General features: G+C 35.0%; 1 protein-coding gene across 50 annotated transcripts in view; it reads right to left on the bottom strand.

The window, feature by feature from the left end:
• ST7 (suppression of tumorigenicity 7) overlaps positions 1 to 18,461 on the bottom strand; it is a 277,720-nt gene that overhangs the window by 95,036 nt on the left and 164,223 nt on the right. For 29 of the 50 annotated variants that reach the window (XR_012432804.1, XR_012432805.1, XR_012432808.1 and 26 more), the window contains 6 exons: positions 9,422 to 9,476; positions 8,664 to 8,779; positions 7,308 to 7,383; positions 5,168 to 5,236; positions 3,127 to 3,281; positions 866 to 963 (listed from right to left, as the gene is read on the bottom strand). Coding sequence is in view for 40 of the 50 variants with exons in the window: in XM_074035840.1 (XP_073891941.1) it covers positions 866 to 963; positions 3,127 to 3,281; positions 5,168 to 5,236; positions 7,308 to 7,383; positions 8,664 to 8,779; positions 9,422 to 9,476 (569 nt within the window). In the remaining 10 variants the exon portion in view is untranslated. The remainder of the gene's footprint in view (positions 1 to 865; positions 964 to 3,126; positions 3,282 to 5,167; positions 5,237 to 7,307; positions 7,384 to 8,663; positions 8,780 to 9,421; positions 9,477 to 18,461) is intronic. The other 21 variants (XR_012432806.1, XR_012432813.1, XR_012432812.1 and 18 more) reach the window with 1 other exon arrangement.

The following is an 18,461-nucleotide window of genomic DNA, read 5'->3' as shown; positions in this document are numbered from 1 at the left end:
TGATGGGTGCAGCACACCAACATGGCACAAGTATACATATGTAACAAACCTGCACGTTATGCACATGTACCCTAGAACTTAAAGTATAATAATAATAAATAAATTAAAAAAAAAAAGAAAATAGCCTATAAATACAATTCATACTGGTGTCAGTTTCTTTATGAAAAGTATTTCCTACTAACAAAAAACATGGAAATCCAAGTTCCCCAACTGGTTTCCCTTAAAACCTCTGTTTTGTTTTAAAGTTACATAATAATAACCTCCCTTGGTTCTCTTTTGTTTTAATACTCCCACCTATTTCCTCTCTTCTTTTGTCTTGACTACTACTAATAAAGAATCCTGGTTCAAGAATCCAGGAAAATGCTTGAAACAACTACAATAGGATTAGCACATATTATTAAATTTGAGAGTAGCAATTTGAACCATAATTAATTTGAATCTTCCTAACAACTACACAGAATAAAATCAGTTTGCTAACATGGCTGGTCTCATTATTGGCTTCTGGCTGTGGCCCCAAACGTTTAATAAGGACATCTATCCAGATTTTTAAAATATGCCAGCCACCCTATTAAAAGCTTTGTATGTATTATATCATTTAGTCCTCACAAAAATTCTAAGTAGTAATTATGAGAACTGTTACTATTGTTCCCATTTTAGAGATGAAGAAACTAGGGCAAAGAGAAGTTGAGTAACTTGCCCAACATACATCATTCATCTCGTAAACTGGGAACTAGAGTAGAACCCCACAGAGTCTGGCTCCAGAACCCATGGGACCACCACACCATCACTGGTACAGACTGCTATGGCCATTCAGCGGGCTCCTGTATCTGCAAGCCACTGATCCCAAACACAAACTCAAACTCACATCTCTCATCATTTTCACTGCTTCCCTGGTCCTCCCGAGTCTTCTGGCACACATTGCTAGCCTTCTTTTGATGTACACCAAGACATTGGTGTCTCGTCCTGAAGAGGGAGATATAAAACACCAACATTTAAAAAAAAAAAAAAATACAGAGGCCCATTTGCCTTGCCCCTAAAGGAAATCTTCAGAGCACTGACAACTTTGTTAATAGTAGAATGAATATCGAGTAAAGTAAAAGCATTTAGACTCCCAAAGGTCAAATCATGTGACTGATTACCTAATCCATGCTTCTGAGTGAGGATGTTGAATATTTGATAATAAATAAAATCATCTGCCACGAAGTGCTGCAAAAATGAACATACCCACAATGTATATGGTTTACAAGCAGGAATTCCACATTCTTCAAGTGTGCATTCTTTTGGTAAAGATGCAGAGGTGAATCTCAGGTTGCATCCTGATGAACTATTTTTGTTTCATTCTTGACATTAAGTCTGGAGAAGCCTCATCTTGAACTTCTGCTTCATATTATTCTTTCCCTAACACTAGTGACATCATAATCATCTCCAGGTCCCCTAAGCAGTTGATTTTAGATGGCAATATAACACATTCCAGATATGACAATAGAGTATGCAACAAAATGAAAAACTACCCTAGTGTTAGAGAATTGACAAGCTAAATAGTTGTAACAATAGTCACTAAAATGACTCTTAAAAAAAGTACATTAACAACTTCTAATCTTAATCTTTTATTTAATTATATGTCTTGTTGGATATGTTTTCAGACCAATGAGAACATGCATGTGTTTAATCCTCGATAAAAATTACCACGTTTGAGAAAAATATGACACACCTGTTATAGATTAAGTACATGTATAATATGCAGCTATTAAAAGATGTTAAGACGAAAGTCCTAACATTTCAAGATTGAAACAATGAGAACAAGATGTGTGCTGAAAATTTGCCAAGTACCTACAAATTATTTTTAAAATGTGATTATATTTTTGGATTTAGGCAACAGGTTGAAAGGATTTAATTTAGAGAAGAAAAGAAAGAAAATTAATGTATTATAGGTTATGTAATTTTATGTATTGATTTCCATTTAGTTTACAAAATACACATTTACTACTGTCTTCAAAATGCACTGCATTACACTAAAACACTTTTTTATTAAAAAGTGAGACATAGATGGTGATTAGAGATTTTATTAGCATATAGATGCTGCAAAATAAAAATAAAAACCTAGGTATTGATGTGGTACATGTGAGGACATACTCACATATATGCAGGCTGTAATGCAAAGATTTTGCTGACACCTTAGTTATGGGGACTAATGCAGTCAGTTTCTACACCAAATCCAAGTTTAACATTAACATTTAATTTTATAATCTCAAATATGAAGGAGATACATCCCTACTCCCTAAATTTCAGGAGGGAGAAACTAAGTGAGAAACAAAATAACTTTGTGAATTTTGGTTGGACCATGGAAATACTTACTCTCTTACCACAAGGACTGCAAAATTTCTGCTTAAACAACAAACAAACTGATGAGACGAGGGGGTCAGGGAATTCCAGAAAAGATTGCATTGTTTTCTTTCTATATGGTTCCCCTACAAAGCGTCACTGACTTTCCATTTAGTATACTGAAGTGAAAGGTCTCGGGTTTTAAAGCGTTATCTTAAATTTAAAAGGGCAGTTTTTGTTTGTTTGTTTAAAAAGGTATTATTTTAATAGAAAAAAAGATAAATAACTAGGAGCTCGTGGCTCTTTCTCTCTGGAAGCCAATACAAATGTTTCTTATGTAACAAAAAATACTGATACAATCACCAAGAACTTATATTCTTAACTGTCTTATTTTAATCCATGTTACAGAAGATCTATAAGATAAAACCTTTGCTAACACTATGGCTAATTTAAATCCTGTTTCCCAACTGGGTTTTAAAGTTATGAGCAGAAGCGACTGATGAACAGAAATATGTAAGAACTCAGGAGAGAAAAAGGTTACCATCAAAGATTACTGCCGTTTATTTCTGGGGTTAGGAGTCTATGGGCAGGAAAGGGAATGTGACTATAAACAGTAATGAAGCTGTAAGTTAATTATTTACCAACTGCACTTATAGGAAAGAAGAAAATTAATAAAAATAAAGCAAAAGCCAATATTTTCTCTTGTCTAGGAGAATCATATTTTGAACTGGACTAAAAATTTGCTCTGATTAATAATATTTACAATTCTGATCCCCCAATGCATCAACCTGGAGGAAACCTTACTATGTTGGGCTTCATACTGGGATCCATGATGTTGTAGCTGCTGAGAGCGTCGGTAACAGCCATCTCCAGCCTTCAGGGCCTGCTTAAATAGTTTTTCTGCTTCAGCAATGGTGGTTGCTTCCTCTTCAGCCAAAAGAATATAAGCAGTTGCACACCTGTTCATTCAGATAATAGCCACCATCAATTACAAAGCCAAGGACATGGTAATAGACTTGTAGGAGCTCATGCAGAAAGGCAAGGAGTTACGCCAAAACATGCAGAGTGGCCAACTGGTTCATGCACCCCTGTTTGTAGTTGCTGACACAAAATAATGGTACAAAAGAAACGTCTATATTTTAGCTTGAGAGGTAGGATGTGTAGTGTTAGGAGCATGGGGCTCACATATGGACTCCACCCTTTATTAGTGTGTCAATTTGGGCAAGTTCTTACTCTGCCTCCCTGATGGAGAACAACATGGAATCTTTGTTCACAGTGTTGTTGTGAAGGTTAAGTAAGATGATGCATGTAAAGTGCTCAGTACTATAGCCAGCATGTGGTTAAGTGCTCAATAAATGTCAGCTAGTGATGGTGATGATAACAGCTGTTATTAAATAGTTCCTTCCAACACTTAAAGTTAGAGGTGCTATATACAGGTTTACTTCTGTTAACCAAACACAGATTATCTTCAATCTAAGGATTTCTTCAGAATAAGAAATCTGTTAAATCAAGTTACTCACTGAAAAAAACACAGTGCTTCAACATCTCTTTACAGTTAGCACTGACTTTCTGCTTCAGAGAACATGGGAAGAACCTACAAGTAGTGTTATTTCTGAAGAACTCAAAATCTGACTCAGCCACAGTAGCTAACAAGTTAAATCTCATGCCTTCAACAACAATAGCTATCACTTGTTGCTCAGTATCTATTAAGCACTGTGCCAGGCACTTAACATATATCATCTCATATAATCCTTTCAACAAGCCTCTCAGGTGGGAAGCCAAAAGGATAATTAATGAACATGGGGAGTTCTTGGGAATTTAAACCTTCCAAAGCATATGAGGAACAACCCACTGCCAAAGACAGGGAATGGAATAGGGCAGTAGTGAGGCTGTAACAGACCACACAGGCCCTGCACCCATCCTTCCACTTTCCTTCCCCACTGCCTCACTTGTGGCCATTTCCCTACTTATTTCCATCAGACCACAAGAGAGAAAATAAACAGAAAGTAAAACCAAATGCTACTTTTACTGTCCACAAACTGCAATAGCCAGCTAGGAAAAGGAGGCTGAACTTCACAGCTAATGTAAGGGTTGGGGCTACTAATTAATCTTAGCCTTAGGAAGGGTCTGTAAGGTCTTCAGCCAATCTCTCTAATTTCAGGCAGGAACCATCAATGGGGCTTTAAACAATGTGGTGAGGGAGGGAGAAAAATGCCCAGAAAAACAGCTATAAAACCAATTTCTACAGATGGCAGCATCCATGACTTGGAAAGAACCATAATGATGCTGAAACTATCCAAGTGATTCACTGGAGAAAATAACTGGGACAGGCATCAGAAGAAATGCTTAAGGCTTCAGATGCCGACATATCAATATGAGGCAAGGGTAATGAAGTGAAAACTGAGATTGTAATACTGAGTGGTAGATACAGTATCAGAGGAATTAACTGTAAGATTGTAGTTGTTGGGCTGGGAACCCAAGAATGGTTGGGGCTAGCTTGCTTGCTTTGCTTATTTAAATTTCAAATGGTATTCTTAGGAGGAGAGGCAGAGTAGCACTACTGGCCAAGAAACATACATCTATGTGGAAACGCATGAGTTTGGGGTAGAAACATGCTAAGAGCTTGTGAGTGAAGGAAAAAGGAGAGAGCAATAGAAGTGCTAATGGTTGGGGAGTACAGAACAGACTGCTCAGCTCGATGGAAGATATAGATGATGCATCCTTGTCACAACACAATACACACACAGAAGCAAGAAAGTGTGGTGATGGGGGTGTCAACCATCCAGATATCCACTAGAAGTCTCATTTGGTTAGAAGTAGGGCACCCAACAGGTTCTTGACTTACTTTGGTAACAATTTTATCTCCCAGATGGTAGAGGAAGCAATTAGGGGAACTTCAACTCTGGACCTAATTCTGCCCAAGAAGAAAAAAATAGTTGGTAAAATGAAAATTGATAGGAACATTCAGAAAGAGTCACTATGTCATTTCGGAGTTCAGGGTAATCAAAGAGGGGAAGGTGGACTTCAAAAAATTCAAAGAAAAGAGGCATGATTCAATGGCATGAGACTCAGAAGGAAAAATGGTTTAAGAGGGTTGAGCAGCTTCTAAATGTTCAACTGTAACTGCAATCACAAATGATCCTCTCAGGAAGAAAAGAGGGGTGGCACTTAAGTAACCAATACGGCTTCACAGAGATTTCTCCCAGGTCAGATTTTTAAAGGACGTATTTTAAAAGATGGAAAGAGGGCATGTAATGATGGTCTATAAGAGAGTGGAATGAGTTTATAAGAATAATGTCAGGAGAGCTACAATTCCAAATTAGCTGATGCTTGCAAATAATAATAATAATAATAAAGACAAAATAAAATACTAAAGACAACCATGTATTCCCTATTTTAAAATTATGTTTAAGGCCCTATCACCATCCCCATGTCACAAAAGCAAATAAGCAAAAAAAAAAAAAAAAAGACAAACAACATAACAACATCAAAACAAGGAAGGTTTATTGTTAACAGCAGTAGATAATAAAGAAAAAGCAAAACTCCCTCCTATTTTGTTCCTGGCTTCTCTATTAAGGAGAATGACTGTCAGACTGAAAAAGGGAGAAGAAATTAAACTCTAAAATGGGTAAAAAGATGTAAGATAGCAAATAATTGATCCATTCTAAATGAATTACTGGACTGGATGGGCAAATCCCAGGAAACCAAAAGACCTTGTAGGCAGGCCATGGAATTGCTCTCTGTGGATAGTCGAGGAATCACAAAGAATGGAGAGGTGCTAGAAGATGAGATGATAAATGTAGCATAAATTTTCAAAAAGGGTAAGAAGGCTGACTTCCCAAACTACAGAGCACAGTGATTTGGAAAGATATTCTAATGGATTATTAAAGGGATGGTCTCCAAGCACTTTAAAAAGAAAGTAGTGACCACTAGAAGCCAGCTTAAATCCACTAAGAATAAATAAATCAGATTGTGCTAGCTTAATTTACTCTAATAGATTTACATGAACAATACAAAAGATGGTGATTCATGAAGACATGAACCTGGAGGGTAGTTTCTACATGTCATGTCACAGGGCTCTATTCCTGGCCCTCATATTTTTCTCAGAAACATGGATGACACACAGAAGGCAGGCATATCGAATTTGTAGATGACAAGAAACTGGAAAATAAATATGTTGCATGACAGAATCAGAAACCATAGATCAACTGGTTACAATGGCAGGATTTCCAACTCTCAAGACAATCTTTTTTTTTTTTTTCCTAAGACCTCTGAAGAAGATTCTGTAACCTTCTTTAGAAAAATCATAAAATAGTTTAGCAATGACCACTTGGCAAGGATAGTGTTGAGGTGATTCAAGCACCAGATGGGTGGTTGAGCTAAATGACCTTTAAGGTCTCTGCCAACCCTGAGTTTGTATGACTCCAACTTTAAGAATCTTTCTCATTTTCTGAGATCTCCAGAAGAGATTTCCCAGCCTTCCTTGGTAACCCATAGAATGTTTAACAACACTCAAGACAGCATTTCCTCTTATCTTTGTCTTAATCTTGAAATATTTTCTAAAATTTTTTTTAAACCTTATGTTGTTATCATGTTTTCCCCACTAGCAGAAGTTCTACTAGAAAACGTTCTAGTGCACATGCGCAGTCTACATCTGGAAAAATTTCCCTGTCAAAATGTTTTAGATATGTAAATAATTGTATTTATTTTATATCTTCACAATATCCTAGGGAAAGCCCTTCAAGAAATTAATTTAGGATTACAGCAAAGCCATTGAATTTCTCTCTAAAATGACTAAAACCACCTCCACACAGTGGCTGTCCTTCATTTAAAAAGAAAAACAACTTTTTAAAATAGAGTAATAACTCCCCAAATCATCCTCCAGTTCAAATGCAGTTTAATTTAAGTATCCTATCAATGGCAACTGAATATATTCAGCAAAGGATGAGATTTCCTTCTTAACGGCAAGATTTTCCGCCACTTACTCATTTATCTCCAACGCTTCATGAGCTGCAGAAATCCTAGCTTGGGGGTTTCTCTCTCTCCAGGCTTTCTGCATTACTATTTAAGAAAAAGAGAAAAAAACCAAGTCAATCTATACATATAATTAGGTAGACTCAGTAGAGGACAAGAGCTAAATTGGAAACGTCAGCTTAAATTACAAGAATATAGTTCATTGCTAAGAGGGTTGGCCAAAATCTCCAAAGTCACATTAATGTGCTATTCCACTGTGTTTCAACTGCTGATAGCAAACCTTTTTTGTGCTCACAAAACTACAGGCTAAGGAAATCAAGAAAAGGCACTCTAACAGAGATTTTGCATGTCGTTTGCACATTAATGTCACTTGTTTTTGGAGAACATACATTATTTTACACATTTTGAGATGACATTGCTACTAACCTCTCCATTCACTTAGATGCAACATAATTGGTCATTTTCTGAAGCACTTATTACAGACTCTTGGTGTTAGAACATTTTGAAACCATTTCAGGAATGATGTGTGGGTCAGTAATAAGTGCTTTAAGCTTTTGCTTAACATGTGTACTGACATCCCAAATTTACCTACAAACCTAGCTTTTATACATCAGAGCAGTTTCTGAACATATGGTGGGAAGCTCAATGTTTGGGAATATTTATTGTACCATGATGTTTCTACCATAGCAAAGAGTACCATTTTACAAAGGAGTAACAATCTCCTTATTTATTTTATAAATTTGTATTTTATAAATTCTTTCAGAGTGTGCAGAGGTTCCCTTTTAAAAACATTTTTTCACCTATTTACTTTGAGTTAGTTTTATAATACAAAAAATTTCGGTTGAATTATTTGAAACTCAAGTAATGTAAAATACACACTAAACAAAGTATTTTCTCAGATGGAGCACACATCTGGACTCCAATAGCCAAGGCCATGACCCCATTCGATAGTTAACCTATAAACCAGCAAATAAAAGTCACTAAAATATATTCATTAATCATTTTAATCCAGTGAATTCCACTTTCTACTTTGGATATTATAAAGGAGCAAGATCCTTCAGGCTAACTCAACCAATAATTTCATTAGCATCATATAAGATTTATATTTCTTTAAAATATATAAAACCAAATTTAATATATTTTTAAAAATCATGATTCAAATTATTATGAGGGGACTCATTTCTACATTAATACTTCATTGTGATAAAGGTTTACATAATTATCAGAGTTCTGGGTTCTTATTAGTCAATCAACAATTTAACATTTTATTCATTGGAGTTTTACAGAGTGGATATTCTAAAAGCAGAAATCTTCATACTTAAGCCAAAAAGCCCTCCCATTCAGAAGGACGTATGGATTTTTCATACTTGCGTCTGCGGGACGCAGATGGTCCGAGTCACAAGTAAAGAACGTCTGGTGGTCCTGGGCAGAGAGATTCATGTCATAGTAAGTAAGAGGCTCTCGTCCTGTCACCCAAGTATACCTGCAAAGGAGAAATAAGATGATTAGACACTTTTGAGAGAGAAAAGCAAGACCTATAAAACATTAAGCTGCAGAGGTGTTGAAATATAGACCATTAACTGAATATTAAAATAGCTTTGCTAATGAATAAAAAAAATTTTTTAAATCATCTTATTCTCCCTTCAGAAATTATATCAATCAAAATATATAAACATTTTCCCCTGTATTTTCGTCTTAAAATTTACTAGCCATTGCTAATGAAAACCTTCCCTAATTCATATTATGAATAGATACTTTCCTAAAGCTAAGAAAATTCTAATTTGCCTAATTACTTTGCTAAACTAAATTCCAACATAACTTCTGTGACATCTCTATAACCATATTCCAGGTAAGCTTCGAAATGTTTTGAATGTATAGTATATATTGAAAAGAATAACTGTTAATACAAAAACTCTAAAAACTACACATTTTTGTACATTATCCCAAATCTAGTGCTAAAATATTTATAAAACAGAAAAATCAAAACATTTGAAGATAGTATTAAAAAATGGATGCACTAAATAGACTGTTACAATGACCCCTAAATGAACCAGCAAAAACATTTACTGCTGTCTTTGCTCTCTGAACCAGACCCATTTGTTTCCCAAGCTGTCAAAATGCTTACCGATTATATTCAGCACCCCTAAATAAATTTAGTGGATTTCGCCATACTTTGCATTCTGCAACAAAGAGAAATGTGAAAATGTTACACGTAAGTTCAGTGACACTACAAGCTAATTAATTCAGCAAAACACCCTTCCTGGCCATTTGATAAGATAATTCTATTCTCTATCCTTTCCATGGGAAGCAATGTGGAAAAACTCTGGGTGGTTAATCACAAAATGTGGCTCAGGCTCCAGACTTTGGAAAGTTTTGCCTAATCTCTCTGGGCCTGAGTTTCCTCACTTGCCAAATCAAGATACACGCCAAAATCAGCTAGTTCATAACTCCTAAAATTATTTCAAGAGGTCCAAACTGATTCTATGAATTTACTTCTAAAATCTTATAGATAAAAGTATAGGCAGAAGTAAACCTATTTTCTGTTGGTCTGAAACATATCTCACAATAACGTACATGACAAGACAAACTCTAGAGTATAATACGCAAAGAGCCTTACAGTCTTAATTTGAGTTCATGATAACAGTGATTTTATGATAATTTACCAGTTTGCTTTTGCCTTACAGGAAAGGAATAAGAAAATTAATAAGGCTACCATGTTGTAGGAAGAAATGCAATTTTAAAAATTGTCTCAAAGCATTTTAATATCATATACTTGCATAGATACATGTACTAATCATCATACTAATATCATAATGTTAGCATGTCCTAATAGACCATACCTTTTCATCATACCAGGACCACAGAAATTTAGAACAAAAGGACTTTAACTTAGAAAAGTCAAACATTAGCTTTAAGACTGTGTTACAATGGTAAGCATATGACTAATAAACTACAATTCTTTTAAAACAGTCTATGATTAAGACTTTCTACTGATTCAGAGTACTAGATTTTGGATGAATAAGATTTTATTAGAAAAAAAAAACAGTTAATAGTATTCAAAACATCTATGTGCATGTGTAACCAGCAAAAACCACATCCAACAACATATGTACAAAAAAGTGAGCGATTATTGCAGAAATCCAAAGGACATTAAAGGCCACATGGTGATTCATTAGGATTCTACCCTCAGTCCTGTACATTCAACGTCCATCCATCCACTGAGCATTAATTTGAGCACTCACTGGAGGAAATAAGTAAACCATCAATTTCAACACAGTATGATAATGGAGAACACAAAACACTCTGGGAACATGTGTGTAATCTCAATAAATATTTGTTAAGATAGTAAAGGATGTACACGTAACAGGAATACATGTTTTTATTTAAAGAAGATGCACTTATTTCTAAATTAGGGCAGGATCCCACTTAAAATTCACGCAATATTTATAAATAATGGCCCTAAATTTTTTGTCACTTAGCTTAACTTGCCATTTAGAAAATGATCTTTGTCCACTTAATTTAGCATCTCTGCATTTTGTTCCTGAGAAACTGAGATTTGATGGCTGTCAATTCATATGGCATTAACTAGAAAATTATGCTTCCTGTAATTACTTTTTCTCCCCTTAGAGGAATCACTAACACCCTGACTCCAGATCATGGCTTGAAACACACTGGTGAGCCAAATAACCATAATCCCTGCCCTTATGGCTATTATAACTACCTGGACCTCACCACTGCTAACCCCTGCTCAGAGAATCTCTTTTAAGATTCAAAGTGCTCTTCTTAAAGCTTCATGAATATTGCAAGGTTTGTATCTATCATAAAATAAACATGAATATAGATTTATGGATAAGGATCCTCGTGGTAGAATTATTTACTATAAAAGAAGAACATTTGGGGAGATGTTTCTCCTCCACTGAATTTCCTCTGAAATATTAGTAAAAAGGCTATGGCAAATATTTTGTCTCCAACAAATACATTATTATACTACCTGAAAGGTTAAGCACTGTTTAAACATCAATTGACAAATTACAAAGAAAACTGTTTTCAATTAAAATTTCAACTCTATTATATATCAGATGCAATTGAAATGATTTCTAAACAAAAAATAACTCCAAAGAGAAATCATGTATTCACTGAGCAGTATCTAAAGATGCTCTTTATTTAGGAAGTGTCACAATATAGCCAGTAGGGGGTGCAGCAAACATTGTGAAATACTGCTTTTATGACTTCCATTAGAGAACTGAGCTTAAAAAGAAATGTGTTAACATCGTTGTCGTGTATGTGTGCTGAATTCAGTTTAATTATCCCTAAAACTTAGAAAAAAGGATCTAAGTAATTGCATCAGATGTAAACTGTTCTAAGTGAGAATAAAACATGTAATGAAGAAGTACCTAAGAAATGTCTTCACTAGTTATGCCCTTAAATTGAAGGTGCAAGCCAGGTATATTTTTCTTTTAAGAAACAAGCAATCTAGAGGTCAAACATGAACACATGTCAAAGTTTTGCTTTGAGATTAGGCCACAGCTATGTTAATTTCTTCTTTGTCCCTCTGTTCCATAATCTTACCTTGACTGCAAAAACTCAGTCTGGAATCACTCCAGGGAACATACCTCATAAGTATCAGGCTGCCTGATGTTTTAGTGATAGGGACGAAGGACACAAATACCAAGCATATTAGAATATGAAGATTTAAGTCAAGAAATACTCAGATCTCCAGAGGGTAAGAGTTTCTTATTTGTTCCTTTAACGAATAAATTCTTTATTTCAAATCAGATTTAAAATTTTACCTCCAAAAGGAATTTTCCATTCTTCATTAACATCAACAATTTTAATGCCCTCAAGATTCACTAGAAGTTGATTGGGACTTCATCACGAACTTGCTAATATCATTAATAATATAGTTAAAAATATGCCCTTAATACAACAAACATGCTCTCTATAGTTCCATACGCAGCAATTCACAGTGCAGTCTCTACTCACAAGTGCTGACAGAAATGTTCCATCCTCAGCACACATACAAGAATGAAATTCAAGAAAAAGGGCAGCAGCAAATATTGGAATAACACTTGTTTAATTCCCAAAGTCTGCGGAAGAGATTCCCTACTTTGTCATAATGAGATAATTACAAGTTTCTGTGTGAGAGACAAAGAACCTAAAGAATAATGTTTACTATCTACAGCTAAGTACTTCTAAAAGCAAGCTCTAATCCTTTTTTTTAGCCCTCCCTCTCACTACTCCCTACTAAAACCTATCATCGCAATCATACTTATTTCATGTATTTTCATACTCAACTACTCTTCTACAATGCCCATCCTATCACTCATAAGACTGTGTGGTTTAAACATGTATTGAGTAGCTAATTATGCATTAATCTCTCAATTAGGCCAAGGGTTACAAAAAAAAAGATAACAGCTTATGTCTTAGAGGAATGTTTAGCCTTGGCAGAAAAGTGAAAAGGGTATTGAACTAACTGGCACCCACCTGAAGAAGCTCTACAGAGGGAATAAATATTCTGAGAGAACCACAGACTTTTCCCTTTGTCACAATATTCAAGGGAAGAGAACTCAATTCTCATAAAACAAAACAAAAAGCTCTACAGTCACAGGACTTTTAATCACACAGAAAGAAAATATTATTCTACACCCAATTTAACTCTGAAAACTTTTTTCTAAAATTAAAAAAAAAGATAGAACATTCCTCGTCATAGGGACTTCAAAAGTTATAAATTGCTAATTCATGGCCCAGAAAGGTTTCAAAATGTTAACACTTCTTCCCAGAATCTAAAGTATGGACAAGCATGACAACGTTATTACAAACAGCAGTAGCCGCAACTTTTGTTGTTGTTATGAGCTTGATTTTCATTGATCCTTTCTGTAAAGGGGCCTAAAGCTCAATTTATCTATATTCCTTACATACATTAGTTAGAGGTATATATTACATCCTTTTTACAAAAGTAAAAACAGAAAAGCTAATTTCCATAAGGTCTATGGTAAATGAGATTAAGGCCTGGTGTCCAGACTGCCCAACTCTTATCCATTATATGCAACAAACCTGTTAAATCCTGCAACATCATATTTTGGAAATATTGTGAGTCCATCAGTTAGACTTTTCACTAGAGAAACAGTTTTTAAAAACTCCTCTGGAAAAACATTAGGAACTTTTTAACACTTTTAAACACTTTAGTTCCAAAGTACAACAAAAAAGGGTGCTAGCTAAAGTTTCATTGGCTTGTATTATAAAATTAACCCCAAATCAGTCAATTTCTGACAAGTGATTGTGCATATGTTTATCAGCTTTGATAGCTCAGAAATGAATACCCTATTCTCTACATTATTCAGATGAATTTAAAGCAATCATTATGAGTAAAAATATTCATATTCTTAAATAATTAAGCTTTAACTCTTTCATAACTTTAAAATGCTATTTTGAAACAATGATTAGAAGTAAAGGCACAAAAATATGTAGGTAGCTTTCAATTCAAATATGTTACTATCTCAAATTATTTATGAAATAACAAAAGATATAAGTACATGTGAATTTTAAGACCATTATTTTGGCCTGTTATTTAAGATAATGTACTACTTTCTTCAAGAATACTGTTGAGATGGTTAAATCTGTAGCAGCTTCTGTCATACACTTCTCATTGGTCAGTTTTCACCTAAGTCAACCAATCCTACCAAATAATGTGGAAATTGTGAAATAACTTTACTAAATAAGTATTCCCTAGCTACTAAAACTGTTTTAGGTATTATCATCATTTAACTGGAGATCTAATTTGTACTAGAGCACAAATTTTACTGGCAAAGGATTTTAAAAAGATGTGAAAAACATTGGCTAAGATAATCACTTTCAACACATCCATTAGATTGTGGTGAGTTTATCCGCATTGAGACTATTAGAGAGCAGCCCGAAAGGTCCTTGACATGTAGCACTTTGCAGTTTTGCTGAGGAATATATTTGAAAGGCAAGCACTGAATGGCCTGGATATAAAAGAGTCACTCAGCTAGTGAGTAAGCCTGGCTGACCACAAAGCCATACCTCCAAGTGACTGCCATTCTCCACAATCATATTCGTAGAGAAATCAGTTCATCTGGGCACACTGCCAAATGGCTGTCCTCTGACTTGACATTTCCACACGACCTCATTTAATGCTCAAGTGACTCTATGCGGTAGACATCACTGCTATTCCCATGTTTGCAGGTTAAGATACTAAGATGTAGGAAAGTTAAACAACTTGCCCAAGGTCACACACAGAAGATTAGGACCACATCTGTCTGACCCCAGAGCCCCAGCTGTCAACCACTGGCAATCCTGCCACTGACTTGTTCCTACAGTAAGTTTAGGTTAATGTCACTTCAGAAATAATGTCATCCACTGTAGTATAGAATTTTACTAAAATTATTATTTTAATTGCTTGATAATTAGGTTAATCTTGGTTTACAGACCTCACAGAGGTTCTGGACAAGGTCAATTGAATTTTTTAAAGTGCTTAAGAACTTGAATTGTGAAGTAAGACGACCCAGGTTATCCGCCATGTGACCCTGGACAGATTACTTCACCTTGCTATGCCTCAGCTCCCTTAACTATAAAAGAGAAATAATAATATCTGCTTTCTGGGGCTATTGTGAGGATCACAAGAGATAATATCATACAAAGCTGATAGCAGACACTAAGAGTGTTAGTTATTATTATTGGAACGAAATGGCTTCCTATGGAGAAAATTATTTGCTCTAGTGTTATGAAAATTTGGGATCTATGAAGGTCTTGAATATATTTTTTTTACTCTACCTGAATTTCTACATCGCCATTGTTTTTCTTTATTATCTGAATTTAATCAGCGCTTAAATTGCTTCTAGCCATGTAATAAAATTTAATTCAGAATTTAGAATATATACATTTATATAGAATTATTAAAATTATTTAGAATTTGGAATATACATGTATATATCTTATGAAGATTAAAAGAGATTAAAAGGAGATGATTTGTGACAGGAAGCCAAGTGACTATCCAGTTTGTTTAAAGATCCAGTTCTACGCAAGAGGCTATTAAAGTATCTCAGATAATTTAAACTTGACTTTGGCAGGGATGTTTTTCACATGACAGAGCACTCTCCACTTTTCGCATTATCCTGAAGAAGGTAAACACTGCAAACCTTTGTCTTTATGAAATCTTATTTGAGAACAAGGCAAATTATCAAACAGATGTTCCCATAAACCCAAATTCAGAATGTTACTGAGACCTTTTAAATCCCTATTCATCATCAGCTCATAAACTAAGCTGAATTAAGAAATGGTAGTGAGAAACATGGTGATGTGGCAGAATATATAAGCAAGTTTATCAGAAATTGCATATCTGAGAGGAAAACAGCAGTTTAGCTCCCAAATAAAGCGAAACCAGTGGAATGGACACAAATGCTAACTTCAGCCAAACAATCTGAAGTTTGACTGAAGTAAGAAACTGTATAATTAACTACATTTCTCCACTGGCCCACAGATAAAGATCACTGCAAATTTTGAGCAAGTCTGCATTCAGGCCACTTTGTACAAATCCAGAAGTTTAAAAATATATGTACAATCTGCCTGTAACCATAACAACCTTTCTCACTCCTCACTCCACCACCCCCATCCCAAGTTGTTCTTAGGTAGGCCATGTTTTTCAGCTTTTATTCAAAACAAACTATTCCTTAAGGAAAGAGTTACACTGAATTTTCATATAGAACAATGTTTATAACTGATATTTTCCATTTATTCTTATTTTCAATGATTTTCTCAAATAATCAATAAAATACCATTACACTGCCTTTGCCAACATCCATGAGACTTTGTGAGCCATGTTATATTTCATGTACAATTCAGCAAAGGGCTGTCTTATGATGCTCCAAGAAAGTCAACAGATTCACCCTTCTGTTATTAAGGCCAATAGTCATTTTATTATTATGAAGGCAATGGGAATTTTTAAACAAGTTTAAGAAAATACACTGATAACCCTCAGCTTTGGACCTTCTTGATACTTAGCATTTGAAATGAGACTATGAAATAGAAAGTGATTAAAAGTAGAGATAAATTCAGACAACGTACCTTTTTAGTATTTTTCTTATTCAAAAATCAAAATCACCACAAAAAAACAGAAATAGACAATGGGATTATTCCAGTGGTATCTGGCACTTCCAAGCTAGCACACATGTTTGTTTAGCTGAGTCAGCCAAATATCAGAAGCCCAAATGTCAAGAAGTGGGCAGACAGAGACCTAAATATACTTAGACAAGGGAATTTCCATTTTTCTAAGGATAACTATTTGAACACTGTTATGATATCAGATAATAAATGCAGCTATCTATTATACAAGAAATGAATGGACATATAGAATGCATAGTAGGCACTCAGTAAATACTAGTAGATATTAATATCAAATGAATACTAGTAGATAATATTATCATTGAATTAGTAATAATATCCAAAAGCTCAGTCTTAGCCAAGTAAAAAATACAAACAGAAGTGAGAATTTACACAGGTTATCCTCAGTTAATGAATTCATTTCTTCCATGATAATTGCAGAATCTTGTGTCTGACTAGATCTGATCACATCACTCCTCTGCTTAAAAGGTATCATTGGTTCCCATTCCACTGAAGATAAGACCCAGGTTCGGATTCCTTAGCACAGCACGAGCTGCTAGCCAACTTTGGCTTCTGTCACAATCCAGTCCCTTTCCCATATGTCCTGTTTTCTAGTCACTTGAAGCCAATTTTTATTTCTTGAACATGCCGTGTTTCTCATGACACTCTGCCTACAAGTCTCCCTTTTCCCTTATTCATCCGTCCAAATCACTATCCAAATCAAATGCCACCTCCTGAGTAGCCTCCTCTGATAGTCTGTACACTATCTCTCTACTTCTGTTAATCTTTAATATTTTTACCTTTAGCAACACTTATAAAATTGCATTGTAATTTTTAAGGCATGGCTTTATTTCTAGCCTCTTGCAGTGTCCTATTTCTTTGAAACTCAATGAATTAACACATGAGTACATGCAAGGCCTGTACTTTCTCCTCTTATAAAACAAGTGGGAAGAATTTCCTAGCTCAGTCTCTCTGTCAACTGAGTAAACATTACCTAAGTACTTCTTATGAACCTAGTCTTGTGTAGGTTTTTATGAATATGATTTTTTTTAAAGGCAAAGTTCTTATCCCCATGGAAAACTCTGTCTATCAAAGGAGACAAAGGGATAAGTGCTCTGGTTGTATGAGGAAAACATACAAATCTAAGGAAAACAAAGGAGGAGATCCCGACCCAAGCTGGGAAAAGTAATTTGCTCCTTCAAGGAGAGAGCCACCAGTTCTAAAACTTGAAGGATAAAGAAGAAGAAATTTAAAAAGCCACATTAGGTGTTTTCCTTCCTGTCTAGAATAACCAACCCACATTTCGTAACTGTCTAACCAGGTTGTACGAATCAAGGATCAGTGTATATATAAATTTTGTTCCAGATTTTAAGTCAATCCTCTTTTAATAGACTCTGCCAGCCTGCTATGAGTAGTACTGGGCACCTCTTGGTACAATTTATTTTATGACTAAAGGGTACATGTATAAAAGATGGCATTGCCCAGCCAGGTAACAAAATTGTCCGAGACTTTGTAAACTCATTCACTTTATGAAAGGAAAAGAGACCTCAGCAAAGCAAAACATTACTTTAACCAGCTACTATAATAAATGCTATTTATTATTCTAACGAAGAATCTTGATCATTCAGTCGCCAGGCATGAGCAGTGGTGGATAACTGCTACCACTTTGCATCTCCTGTGTATATCCCACAGATTAATTGTGCTCTTGTCTGACTTGAGTTACTATAGCCTTTGAATGACAAAGAACATTGTAGAAAATTAACAGATTGAAAACAGAAACCATCCTCATCTGAGACCATTTTTTATAGTGAATACATTTATATTTTTATTGAAGTTTCCCTTCTCTCTCTACTTGATCTAAATCTCTTGACATCATTTCTCAATGCAATGAAGAGTTCATACCCTTCCCATTTTCACTATTATTTTGCTGTCTCTCTTAGTGGATGCCTTGATTAAGCCTTATTCTTTATATGAATGTTGATGCTATTCTTAGTGCTGTAACAGCAGCTTTGTTTCAAAGAAATAGTAGACACTGCAAGATGCTAGAG

The sequence above is a fragment of the Macaca fascicularis genome, chromosome 3, assembly GCF_037993035.2.
Source record: "Macaca fascicularis isolate 582-1 chromosome 3, T2T-MFA8v1.1".
Classification (NCBI taxonomy): Eukaryota; Metazoa; Chordata; class Mammalia; order Primates; family Cercopithecidae; genus Macaca; species Macaca fascicularis.
The sequence above is the reverse complement of the archived record's forward strand: the minus strand, read 5'-3'. Positions and strand labels throughout refer to the sequence as shown.